Source organism: Paroedura picta, chromosome 7 (assembly GCF_049243985.1).
Source record: "Paroedura picta isolate Pp20150507F chromosome 7, Ppicta_v3.0, whole genome shotgun sequence".
Classification (NCBI taxonomy): domain Eukaryota; kingdom Metazoa; phylum Chordata; class Lepidosauria; order Squamata; family Gekkonidae; genus Paroedura; species Paroedura picta.
In genome coordinates this window covers 103434121-103447044 of record NC_135375.1, presented here as the reverse complement: position 1 = coordinate 103447044, position 12924 = coordinate 103434121, and the positions used below count along the sequence as shown (strand labels likewise).

The window sequence follows — 12924 nt, the reverse complement described above, 5'->3', positions numbered from 1 at the left end:
CCGTCCCTCCCGGGCTTTGCACGGGCCCCGCGGTGGCGGAGGCTGCAGTTCGCCGCGTCCGACGCCAGGAGGCTCTGCCGTCCCCCTTCCCGCGCCTGCCTGCCAGGCCCTGAGCCGGGAGAAGCCCCCAGTGGGCACCGGCCCCTCTCCCCGACGGGACGGCTCCCTCGGCGCGATCCCTTCCTCCCCCGTCGACCCGCCCGCTGCAGCAGCCCCCTTCCCGTCCCCGACCCAGCGGCGCTCCCCGCCCGTCCCTTCCTCCTCCCGGGCGGCGATGTGCCGCAAAATGGCCCCGGGCGAGGCGCCGCTTCGCAGTGCGGCTCTTCCGTGGCCCGGCTGGCGGGGTGGGCGGGTGGGCGCGCCTGGCGGCCTGGCAGCGTCCCGGCGGCACTGGCGGCGGCGGCGGGCGGCCTCCTCGGTCCTTGCGCCTCCGCGCCACTCCTTCCTCCAGCCGCGGCTGCGCCTCAGCCAATGGCAGGGCGGCGCCGGCCCGGGGAGCTGCTCGCCCGCGCTCCGCCCTCCGCCGTGAGCCCCGGGAGCTTCTGCCGCCCAGGCTGGCTGGCTGGCTGGCTGGCAGGAGGCGGGTCTGGCGGCTGGGCGGCGTAGCGGAGACCCCTCCACCCACCCACCCATCCATCCATCCAACCCTCCCTCGGGGGGCGCTGCTGCCGCCGCCGCAGCAGCAGCAGCAGCCAGGCGGGCATCGGCAGGCGAGCAGGCAGGCAGGCAGACTCGCCCGTGCCCGGCATGAGCAGCTCGCCCCGGCCCCGGGTGGGCCGCCCCGGGGACTGAGCGCCCGCCGGACTCGCCTCTGGGCCGCCGCGCCCGCGCTCGCCGCGCCCCGCCGCCCGGAGGCATGGGCTGCATCGGCTCCCGGACCGTCGGTAAGGCGAGGCGAGGCGGGGCGGCAGGGCGGGGGGGGCTACTCTGCCTGGCCGGCGTTGCGGACCGACCGGGGCTGCGTGGGAATCGCCTGAGCGGAGGCCGACGGGGCGAGCGGGGGCCGGGAGAGCGCGGAGGAGAGAAGGGCCAGGTATCCCCCCCCCCTTTTTGCCTGCCGCCCCATTGCGGCGCCGCTGGGCGGACGTGGGCTGGGGGCTGCCTCTGCCCCTCGGGGGTGGCCGCCAGAGCAGCGACCGGCAGACAGGGCCACCCACTGGAGCCCTGGATGGCGGTGTGCCGCCCCCTCCCGCAGCTGGCAGGTGCCCCGGAGAGGCATGGTGCATGATGGAGCTGTGCAGCACAGAGCAGGGCTTCTCTCCTTGCCGGAGTCATGAGTGGGATTTTTTGCTGCATCGATGTGCAACCCCCTCCCCCTTCCCCCCTTCCCACCTTCCCACCCCTTTCCCCCTCACTGCTGTTCTTATCAGGATTCTCCATCGCGGTCACTGCAGCGGAGACGACCACGGTGCATCCCTCCCTCTCTCCCTCCCACCCCGTTGGCTGCCCACGCCTCGGCCGAAACGGCCGCCGGGTCCCTCCTGCCGGACCAAAGCCCTGCCAAGGGCAGCCCCCCTCCCCTGTCCTGCTGCCGCTTGAAGTCAAACCAGCCCCCCCACTCCCGCATTCTGCACCCAAACCGGGTTTCTGACCGGGACGCGCCGCATCTCACACCTTGGCGCCCGCCTGCAAAAGAAGCAGTTCTGTCGACATGGCGTTTTCCTCTTAAAGGCCTGGTTGCAGAGGCTTCTTTAGCAGGGGGGTCCCAGAAGCCATGGGGTTTGGGGTGCCCTGAAGGCCTGGTTCAACTCAGATGGGCACCTCCTGACCTATAAGACACAGTCCATTGGGAGGTTGGCCAGCTTGGCCCCCCTCTTGCGACAAATGGGAACCAGGTGCATTCCGGTTGGAGGACTGTGCCTGCGTTGTGCGTTTCCTTTGGGCCTTTCTGCACGGAAATGCTTCGGGATGCCCCAACTCTCTCTCCCCTTCCCTCGAGCTACGCCTGGTATAAAATGACATGTTTGTTTGTTTGTTGCGTTTCTTCCCTGGCAGATTCCCTTGGGGGGCTTGTGGTACATTAGAATGCGCCTAAGCATCAATGTTTATTATTGCAAAGCTGGAGTTGTAACTCCCTTAGGAGGAAGAAAGCCCCAGTTGCTTTGGATGGGGTTTGCTTCCGAGTAAGCATTTGCAAGAAAACAACGTGATCCATCCAGCCCGCCTCTCCCACCCATGAAGTCAGTCTTAACTAGGCACGGCCGTAATTGGTTAGACCAGGGGTAGTCAAACTGCGGCCCTCCAGATGTCCATGGACTACAATTCCCACGAGCCCCTGCCAGCATTCGCTGGCAGGGGCTCCTGGGAATTGTAGTCCATGGACATCTGGAGGGCCGCAGTTTGACTACCCCTGGGTTAGACGGTTTCCTGGTTAAAACACCAACAGGGGAAGGAGGAAATGGGTCCGAGCACTAAGGAATTCTCTACAGTCTTCACTGGCTTGGGATCCGTATCCCGCATACTGGCAAACCCGAATGGAGGAAATCCATAAGCATGTTGTTAATGATCACGTTTAATAATGTTGACCTCTGTCCTGAGCTGTTTTGGAAGGGCAGGCTAGGAAGCAAATTAAGATTTATTTATTTATTCATTTATTTATTTATCTGGATGTTTTTAAGCTTGAAGAGCAGATTGGGGAAGGGTCTGATTTGGCTGCCGAAAGGGTAGGCGGGCACTTTAGTGCTTCTGCTGCAGACAGTTTCCCATGTGGGGTATGTGTGTGTGTTTGTGTGTGTAAAGGGAACCCTATATCTTTCCTGCTGTGTGTGGGGAAGCAGCTCGGGGTAAGGGGCTACGGCTTTGAATGGACAAGCCGCAGGACAGGAAGCAGTTAGCCCTCCAAAACCCACACGCATGCATCAGATCTGCAGCCTGCGGTGACTGCATTTTGACGTGAGTCGGTTTTCCCGCATGTCGTCCAGTTATGCCTTGCTTTGCAGGCAGTGCTGATCCGAACCAAGGGTGCAAGAGAAAGCCATTAGAATCAATGGGTTTTTTTTTTTTGCTGCGGTGTTCATTGAAATCTAGGCTGCAGTCCCTGACCCGGGTAGCCCAGGCAGAGCTCGCAAGCTAAGCAGGGCCAACCCTGGCTAGTGTTTGGATGGGAGACCTCCAAAGATTTGGGTGGCAGTTCCTCCAAGGAACACTAGGGAACATGATGCGGAGGCAGGGAATGGCAAAACGCCTCTGACTGTCTCTTGCCTGGCTGCCAGCCCATCCCCAGATCTCCTGTCTACTCTACACACGCCATGCGGTAAATAATCAGCGCTGCACCCAGATGCATATCCTGACAGGGGGAGCCTTGATCTGTGTACCTTGCTTAGACGTAGTCAGCAGGAAACCTCTGGCCTCCAACGTGAGGCTCAAGTGTTTGGAAGTTCTGCCACACAAGCCCCACTCTGTGGCTTCCATGTGTTTAGTTTCCCGGCGACTTGGCCTCCCAGTTAGATTGGCAGCCTGGAGCTCAGCCTCCCCAAGGCTCATCAGGACCCCATTTGGGCATTTAAAATGTTTCGGGGAAACAATGAGATGTTATCGTATCGAATTCAATGCACATGTCATCGAAATAGGAGAAACGTTGGGTTGGAGCAGGGGTGGCCAAACTGTGGCTCTCCAGGTGTCGATGGACTACGGTTACCGTGAGTCCGTGCCAGCAGGGGCTGATGGGAATTGTAGTCCATTGAAAGGCTTGCACCGCCCCCCTTCCTAAGTAGAACCCTGCAACTTTGGCTTGCTCATTAATGCATTAAGATCTCCTTCTTGAGACTATCCTGTTCCTTATGAGGTCACCTGCAGATGCTGGGGATTTATTTTTCCATCTCCGAGACACCATGCTGGCCTTTGCTGTTTTTCCAGCAGCATGCCAGGGGTTAACTGGACCTATCCCCCCCCTCCCCCCAGACACACATACACATTCTGTTTTTCCTAGTCCAAATGGCTTCGGGGAGGCAGCAGTTTACAGGGAAAATATCCCCCACAAAGAGCTATGTAGCCGTTCTCCCCCTTGTAAGGGCGAATACGCCCCTAGAACCCCCTGGAGGACAAAATATTAGGGGGGGGGGTGTCACAGTGCAAGAATGGTGGGTGAGGGAAGGGGTGAGCACTTTGTTCCTGTCCCTCCCCCCGCCCCGTGAATTGCCATGCTGAAGCAGCATCTGCTTGCATTTAATTGGCACGTAATACACAACTGTTCTTCTGGAATGGGATCTTTTTGTTTTCCATGCTGTACACAGCTCCTGGGCAGATACATCACTTGGGGATCTTCTTTTGTTTTCTCCCCCTCTACGAAGGTCCCCTAACGTAAACAGAAATTGCCGAGCTGAGAACGGGTTTCCAGAATGTGCTCAGAATAACAAACTTCTTTGGGGACAGAAACTGCCCGTCATCTCTCTCTCCTGATCTTGGTCGAGGGTGTTTTTGCTTCTTCAAGTCTTCCTTGGCTGCTAAAAAATAGCAAATGCCTTCCCCAATATTGGAGACCGTTGATAAGTTCTCTCCCACCCTGCCCCAAATCTGCAGACAATACCTGTGATTATGTCCTGCTCTATCCCGTGCCTGTCTTTAATGGAGCAAGCTCTGCAGGGTTCATAGAAGTGACATTGTGGCATTTCACAGAAGGGACGAAACCAACCAAGCTCTCCTTCCCTCAACCTTGAGCCGTACACTTTTGAAACGTTATTGACGTGTACATTTGGCTTTATTATTATTTTTAATTTGAGCCTTTCCGGTTCAAATGCTTTAAGCCCAGAATGAATAGACGCATTCCTATGGAGCAAAATATAATTGAACCAGTCGAATGCAGGACCCAAGAAGACAGTGGTGGTTCTGTCGTGCCCGTAGAGGTAGAAAATCAAAAGCTGTCGTGGGCTGCGATTCTCTAGCTGCACGGCGGAATATCGCTCTTTCCCCTGGCGCCTCTGCGCATTATGTACCATGCCACTTTGAGGAAAACAAATCCGCTTTGAAACCGGAAGAGCCAAGGAAGCTGGCAGCACTGTGTGATTCTAGCCATGCCTTCAGGTGTTGTGTGTGTGTGTGTTTTAATCCAGTGGTCCCCAACCCCCGGTCCGGGGACCGGTCCCGGTCTGTAGATCAGTCGGTAACGGTCCGCAGCTCCTCCTTGCCCTCCTCCCCGGCTGCTGCCTCAGGGGCTGCCCTGCCACTCTGCTGCCGGTTCACCTTTGGTGCTCTCCAGCGGCCATCATGGTTGGGTCTCTCCCTCTGCATGGCACTGCACAGCGGGCGGCGGGAAGTCAGGAGTGCTGGCGGGAAAGTAGGTGGAGCAGGGGTTCAGGCAACGGCAGCGACCTCCCTCAGCAAAAGACTACCCTCCCCGGGCCTCAGTAAAATTGTCAAGCATTGACCGGCCCCCGGTGATAAAAAGGTTGGGGACCACTGTTTTAATCTACACCCACAGTCCAAGCTCTGTGCCACCCTGCACCCAGAGTTTCCCCCCCTTTCCTCACAGCATTCATGAATCCTATCCACAATTAGTGGCAGCCCAAGAACATTCCCTCTTTGTAATCTATTCCATTTGCCTTCCACCACATACTTCCCTTGTGTGCGAATTCACGGTGCCCGCTCACCGTCTTCTTTTCCGCATCACCCACGCATTCGCTTAAAATAACAAGCCCTGTTCCCCAGTGACACCCACTCTTTGTTGGCCAGGATTCCACCGAATGGCTCATCCGTTCCCCGCATGGGGGGATTTACAAGCCAACTATGGGCAGAGAAAGAAAGATGCTGCCCATTGAGCTGATGTGTTATCCAGAAGGACGGGGGCAGCGACTGGATGCACGCAGAAGAATGCGCCGTGGGGAGAGCTGGCTCTTAGTGGCGGTAGCTCCCGCAGCCTGTCGGCTAAGAGCCATAAATGGGGGAGACTCTTGTTGAAACTCATACCTTTGCTTTGAGACCGAAAAGTAGCCTGAGGCCAGGGTTTCTCAAGCACGGCTTCATGAAACTCTGGGGTTTCTTGACGGCCTTGGAAGGGTTTCCCGAATAGATGGAGTTAATTAATTTCATACATTAAAAATGAGTTTAACATTCATTGTGTGACATGACCGTGTATTGTCATGTTGACGTGCTCATGTGGACATGACCATGTGTGGTCATGACCATGTATGGTCATGTTGAGCTGCTCACGTTGCCATGACCATGTATGGTCTTGACCATGTATTGACCTGCTCACATTGACATGACTGTGTATGGTCATAACCATGTATGGTCATGTTGACCTGCTCACCCCTCCCAAAAGGGCCAATGATGGGCCTGGAGGGCGTGGGAAGGGGAGGTGTCTTGGGAGGCTATGCTTCCCCACCATATTCTGCATGATCGCGCCACTTTTGGGGTTTCTCAAGGCCTGGGGAATGTTCCGGGAGTTTCTCTATGGTGAAAAAGTTGAGAAAGGCTGCCTTAGGCAGATGGCTGCCTCTCGCCTTCTACCTACAGTGTGAAGATAACGCAGCTGACCTCCTTTATGGAAAGGTGGAGGTGCTCCAGTTCACGTGGATACATCACACAATGGCCCCAGCAGCCCTTACTTGGATCTCTTTGCACCATGAGATGATTCGGTCACAAGTGCACCAGTATCTGGAGGCATTCAAATCTGGGTTCATAATATCTGTCCGGAACATCATCGTCCTCTCAGTGAGCACTTATGGTCCTAGCTTGCCACAAGAAAGAAAGAAAGAAAGAAAGAAAGAAAGAAAGAAAGAAAGAAAGAAAGAAAGAAAGAAAGAAAGAAAGAAAGAAAGAAAGAAAGAAAGAAAGAAAGAAAGCCACAGCAGCTGGTTGGGGGTATACAGGCGTTTGAGTAACATGGTGTTTCTGTGAACGCATCCCCTGGTAGGACGAGCGTGATTCAGATCTGCCTGTGGGTGGGGGGATCTCGTCACCAGGAGCCTTGAGAGTTCATCAACGAGGAAAGGCAGGGGCTGTTGTGGGGGAGGACAGTTAGTGGAGCTGATAAACACCAGGGCTGTCAGCTACTTGTGTCGGGAGAGAACATGTAATAATATCGTGTAGCCTTCCCATAAACATAGCAGAAGGAGCGATGTGAATTAAAAACGGCAAAATACGTGGAAATGTATATAATTGTTCTCTTTCATGACGGGACGGGCTATGGCTGAGGGTACAGCATCTGCTTGGTAGGCAGAAGGTTCCAGAGTTCAATCCCCACAACTCCTGTTCATGAGATCAGGTAGGACATGATGTACAAGATATGATGTAGAAGACCCCAGAGAGTCATTGCTAGTCTGTGTAGAGTGGACAGGACCGATCCTGAAAAACCCAAAGGTTTTATTTCGTATTTGGAAGCTTCACATGAGAGCCAGCTTGGTGTAGTGGTCCAGAACAGTGACTAATCTGGAGAGCTGGGTTTGATTTCCCACTCCTCTTCTACTTGCAGCCAGCTGGGTGACCTTGGGCCTGTCCCAGTTCTCTCAAACCTCTCTCAAAGCCACCGACTGCACAGGGTGTCTATTGTGGGAAGAGGAAGGGGAGGCAATTGTAAGCCTCTTTGAGACTCCTTTGGGTAGGGAAAAGCGATGCACAACCCCCCCCCCCCCGTCACTTCATTCAAAGAATTCTCATAATGATCAGTCTTTGGACTGGAGGTGACATGAGATACAATGAGCCATAGAACTGTTGTGTCAGACTTGGAACCAGGAGGCCCAAGTCTGAATCTTGCTTGATGACCTTTGGACAGGTTCTCTTCTTACTAATCTACCCTGCAGCTTGATTGTTCCCATTGCAAAGGAAAGCGGGGCATAGATGGAGCAGTACTTTTAATGTGCAATGCAATCCCATGCAAAAATATGCAAAGACTAGCTTCAAAGCCCGTTCCTAAGAACAGGCCCTGAAAGGGTCCCCGCCCCTGGCCAGGCAGCTTAAAGTGGCTTTGGGCCGCAGGGCGCAGCCAAATCAAGTGGGGTGGGCGGGGGCTGGGCAGCTCGTTAGCAGGGCCCAGACAAAGCTCCTTAGCAGGCAGTCAGCCCTCGTTAGCAAGCCCTCCACCACAACCCTTTGCCCAGGGCCCTCTCCCTTTACCTGCTGCTGGCTCCAGGCACTGAGGCGCCTGAGAGCAAAGAGGCTAGAGTCCAGGGATGGAGGGCGGGAGCTGCAAGGGCAGGGCCAATCAGGGCAAAGCTGGCTGCACCCTGATTGGCCCTATTCTAACTTGGACAGCCGGACACGTCCCACCCCCTAGGCTGTTTCATAAATATATAGAGGAACAACAATGAATAAGGATTAACTCCATTGAGTCCCGCAGTTAGGACTTAATTTTGGGTCAGGGTAAACAGCCCTTAGATTGCAGTCCTAAAAGCTCCATTGTGGGACTTACATCTGAGCAAATCATAAAATCATAGAGTTGGAAGGGGTCATATAGGCCATCTAGTCCAGCCCCCTGCTTACTGCAGGATCAGCTTAACTAAAAACATCCATGGTAAGTATCTGTCTAGCTGCTGCTTGAGGACTGCCAGTGAGGGGGAGCTCACCACCTCCTTAAGTAGCATATTCCACTGTTGAACTACTCTTGACTGAAAATTTTTTCCCTGACATCTAGCCGATATCGTTCTCCGTGTAGTTTAAACCCATTACTACGGGTCTTATCCTCTGCTGCCAACAGGAACCTTTCCCTGCCCTCCTCTAAGTGGCAACCTTTCAAATACTTAAAGGCAGCAATCATGTTCCCTTCCAATCGGCTGAACATTCCCAAATCCCTCAGCCTTTCCTCACAGGGCTTGGTCCCCTGGCCCTGGATCATACTCGTCGCTCTCCTCTGCATCCTTTCAATTTTGTCCACGTCCCTTTCGAAGTGAGGCCTCCAAAACTGCACACAGGACTCCAGGCGCGCTCTGACCAATGCAGCATACAGCTGTGCTATGATATCTTGCCATTTCAGCATGATGCCTCTGTTGATACAGCCCAAGACTGCATTCACTTTTTTTTTTTTACCACCACATCACCCTGTCTGCTGATATTTAGCTTACAGTCCGCAAGCATCCCAAGTTGGGTTGCACCTTCAAAATATTTTCTACTGCTCCTGCTTTAAGAGGTGAATCGTTGGCAAAACAGCTTGCTTTTGACACAGTAGTCAACCCAGGGTTCTCCAGATGTCCATGGACTACAATTCCCATGAGCCCCTGCCAGCATGCTGGCAGGGGCTCATGGGAATTGAAGTCCATGGACATCTGGAGGACCACAGGTTGACTGCCCCTGCAGTAGAGCATTAGCCTTTGTCAGTAGCACACATGAACGGACATGAAGCTGCCTTCTATGAATCAGACCACTGAGTCATCAAGGTCCGTCCTGTCTGGGGGAGAAGTCTTTTACATCCCCAACTGCTTGGTCTTTTTTACTGGAGAGGCCAGGGATTGAACCCAGGACCTTCTGTATGCCAAGCAGAGGCTCTTCCACTGAGCCACAGCTCCTCCTCCTCAAGCAGCCTACTCCTTTTAATTGCCATAATCCCAAATTACCAAAGTGACAATCCAGAATTAAACACTCATTATTAATTTAATGGCAGAATCGATAGGGAGATGTCAACGCTGTCCCTACGCTAAGCCCAAACTTCCCATCAAGTCTTAATGGTAAAAGTACCTTTGGAATAATACCTTCGTAACCAAGACTGGATTATTCACAACACATCTCCTGCAGATAACCTACAACATAGACTCTGCCAGCTGTTACAACTCCTCGGTCGGTCTGTTTGCACGGAAATTGCATGCTAGCTGCCGAATTCCGCACCCTCCGTTTGCCCAGGGATCACACAGAGCTGTGTCAATAGCTGTAGGTCATCATTCCCAGTCCAGATGAAACTAGATAGAATACTTTGCAAGCATCCTGGTACATTGTCAGAGAAACATTTTGAAAAATGAAGTACCGGGGGAAGACGCACCTTAATAACATTAGGTCTTTTGTGGATGTGTATACTCATACGTACCCATGTGTGTGAGTGTGTGTGTGTGTAAACAGTGCCAGTGAGGTATAGTGGTTAGAGCAGCCTTTCTCAACTTTTATACCCTTGAGAAACCCCTGAATTATTCTTCAGGCTTTGAGAAACCCCAGAAGTGGCAGGATCGTGCAGAATATGGTTGGGAAGCAAAGCTGTAGACACGCCCACTTGAGGCCCCTCCTCTTCCCACCCCCTCCAGGCCAGTCATTGGCCATTTTGGGAGGGGTGGGTGGGTCAACAACCATATATGGTCATATCACATGATAAACGTTTAGCCAGTTTAATAAATATATAAAAGTTAATTAACTCCCACCCATACAGGAAACCCTTCCAGGGCCTTCAATACATCCCAGGGTTTCATGGAACCCTGGCTGAGAAGGCTTGGGTTCGAGTGCTGGAGTTGGAGCTGGAAGATTCGGGTTCAAATCGGCACTCTGCTCGGGAAGTGAGCTGGGCGACCTCACAGGATTGTTGTAAGGATAAAATGGAGGAGAGAAGAAGGGCACAAGCCACGTTGGCTCCCTGCAGGGGAGAAGTGACCTAGATTTTAAAATAAAATACATTTTAAAAATTCATAATTATTTTAAAATCCATTTAAAACGTAGCTGGATAGCTTTCCCCACCCACGATTCTTAAAGAGACTTAAAAAAAAAAACCACGGAAGCCGATTAATAAATAGAAACAAAGGCTGTGCCAATGAAAACAACGCAGAATAATCATAACGTAGAAAACAAGAAGGGGGTCTCAAAGCAGCTTTCAATAGCCTACCCTTCCTCTCCCCACCCTGAGAGATGGAGAGAGCTCTGAGAGAACTGTGACTGGCCCAAGGTCACCCAGCAGGCTGCATGTGGAGGAGGAGGGGGGAATCAAACCCAGATCTCCCGATGAGAGAGATGTGCCACTCTTCACCCCTTCTCCAACGTAGAAGCAGCACAGAGATACTTTTGCCGGTTGTTGTTGAGCTCGGTGGATTGATGCGTGCAGCTAGTGGACTCTCGCTAGCTTATCCAATTGCAAGTTGCGCAGGTCTGCCCTCCACGAGTGACGCAACGCCGACATGCTGTTCCTTCCTCTTCCGACATCGACACGGCTGAGGAGTCTGGCATCGTGTCGCTGGCAAAGCCGGCTGGTTGTGCGGGGTGTAATTGGGGGGGGGGAGGGACGTTCCAGAGCATCGCTTGGCATGATGAGTGACCAGGTACGACGCACATCCGCCGTTCAGCTTCTTGGCAGTCTCATTCGTATGCCTGTCGCTTGTGCTAGCCCCTTCGCCGGCAAGGGACGGAGCTGGAGGCCTCTCACGGAAGTCTTCCCATTATCTCACTCGAGTCTGCTGAAGCAGTCAGACTCTCCTGGGCTGTGTGCTGTTTGGAGATGGGGAGAATGATCATCTCTCTGGGGCTGAGCCCCAGATGGTTCAGACTTCATATCAGCCCTGGGAGCCGTCTGCCTTTCTGAAACGGTGAGCTTAATTATAAGGCGGAAACAAACATCAGATACGGGAGTCCTGCTTTTTTAAGATTCATTTCAGAGCAGCAAGATGCCTGGTTTGGTAATTGGCCTGTGCTTATCAAAGCAAGCATTGGGTGGATCGGCGATAAGAAAGGTCCTCTGTGTGTGTTGGGTGCACAGGGGGGGTCTTCAAATGCAGAGAGTTTCTGTTTAATACACAGAGACTCCTTGCCGCCCCCCATAAAGAGTCCCTGACACAATGTCCACTACAAGATCTCTAGGAATTTTCCAATAGTTATTGAAGGCTCCTACGTGTGTTGGGTCAATGTGTGTGTGTGTGTGGGGGGGGTTCGAATGCTGAGTCTCTGCATTATATACTGAAAGACTCCTTGCCGCCTCCCATAAAGAGTCCTTGTCACATTGTCCACCACTTAATCCTTAGGGATTTCCCAGTAGTCAGCTGTTGTAGGGATGTATGTTGGGAGAGGGGGGTTGGCCAGATACAGAGAGTTTCTGTACGATACACCGAGAGACTCCTTGCTGCCCCCCATAAAGACTCCCTGTCCAACTGAAATTTTAGATAAATGGGAAACTGACTTGTGTATTCAATACCAACATTCACATATGATTTTATCTGTAATTAGGGCTATGGCCTTTGGAATTAAAAAAAGAGAAAATCAGCCCTGCAAGTTCTCAGAAGCCAGATCTTAAAATACCCAAGTTGTGAAATTTGCAAACATTCAATCCGAAACCAAGTTCGAATGGAGTTTGGGGGCATTTGCCACGTGTCGTAGGCCTGGCAATGTGACTGTTCTTGAAGGAGAGGACTGGCTGTGCCCAGACACAGTGTCCATTGCTAGGAGAGATTGCTTGACTTCTGCAGGACGTTCCATCAATGCAGGAGGACTGTCAGAAATGCATGAATGTCATGGACGTGGGAAGGCCTCTCACTGTACATAACACAGTACATAATAAAGGTAAAGGTAAAGGTATCCCCTGTGCAAGCATCGAGTCATGTCTGACCCTTGGGGTGACGCCCTCCAGCGTTTTCATGGCAGACTCAATACAGGGTGGTTTGCCAGTGCCTTCCCCAGTCATTACCATTTACCCCCCAGCAAGCTGGGTACTTATTTTACTGACCTCGTTAGGATGGAAGGCTGAGTCAACCTTGAGCCGGCTGCTGGGATCGAACTCCCAGCCTCATGGGCAGAGCTTTCAGACTGCATGTCTGCTGCCTTACCACTCTGCGCCACAAGAGGCTCTTTTTCTCTCAGTACATAATAGAGAAGTTTAAATATGACCACCGTAGATCCTCTTATCTAATTAAGATTCCGAATCATAATCTCAGAGGAACTTTCACATCGGTTCGAAAAGATGCCCATGGAGGTATTGGCTGGCCGTTTTAGCTGTATGCCAAAAAAACAGCGTTTTTGTGTTTGTGGTGCACAAGCTCTGGAGGATTTGCCCCATTGCATATTTGACTGTTTACGCTCAACCTAGGGCTGAATTCCTTG

The 12924-nt window shown here is 52.9% G+C and overlaps 1 protein-coding gene across 1 annotated transcript in view; it reads left to right on the top strand.

The window, feature by feature from the left end:
* Window positions 1-480: 480 nt before the first annotated feature.
* Window positions 481-12924, top strand: part of FAM131B (family with sequence similarity 131 member B) — a 68826-nt gene continuing 56382 nt past the window's right edge. The window contains exon 1 of the mRNA XM_077345857.1: window positions 481-884. Coding sequence (XP_077201972.1) covers window positions 857-884 — 28 coding nt within the window. The 5' untranslated portion in view covers window positions 481-856. The remainder of the gene's footprint in view (window positions 885-12924) is intronic.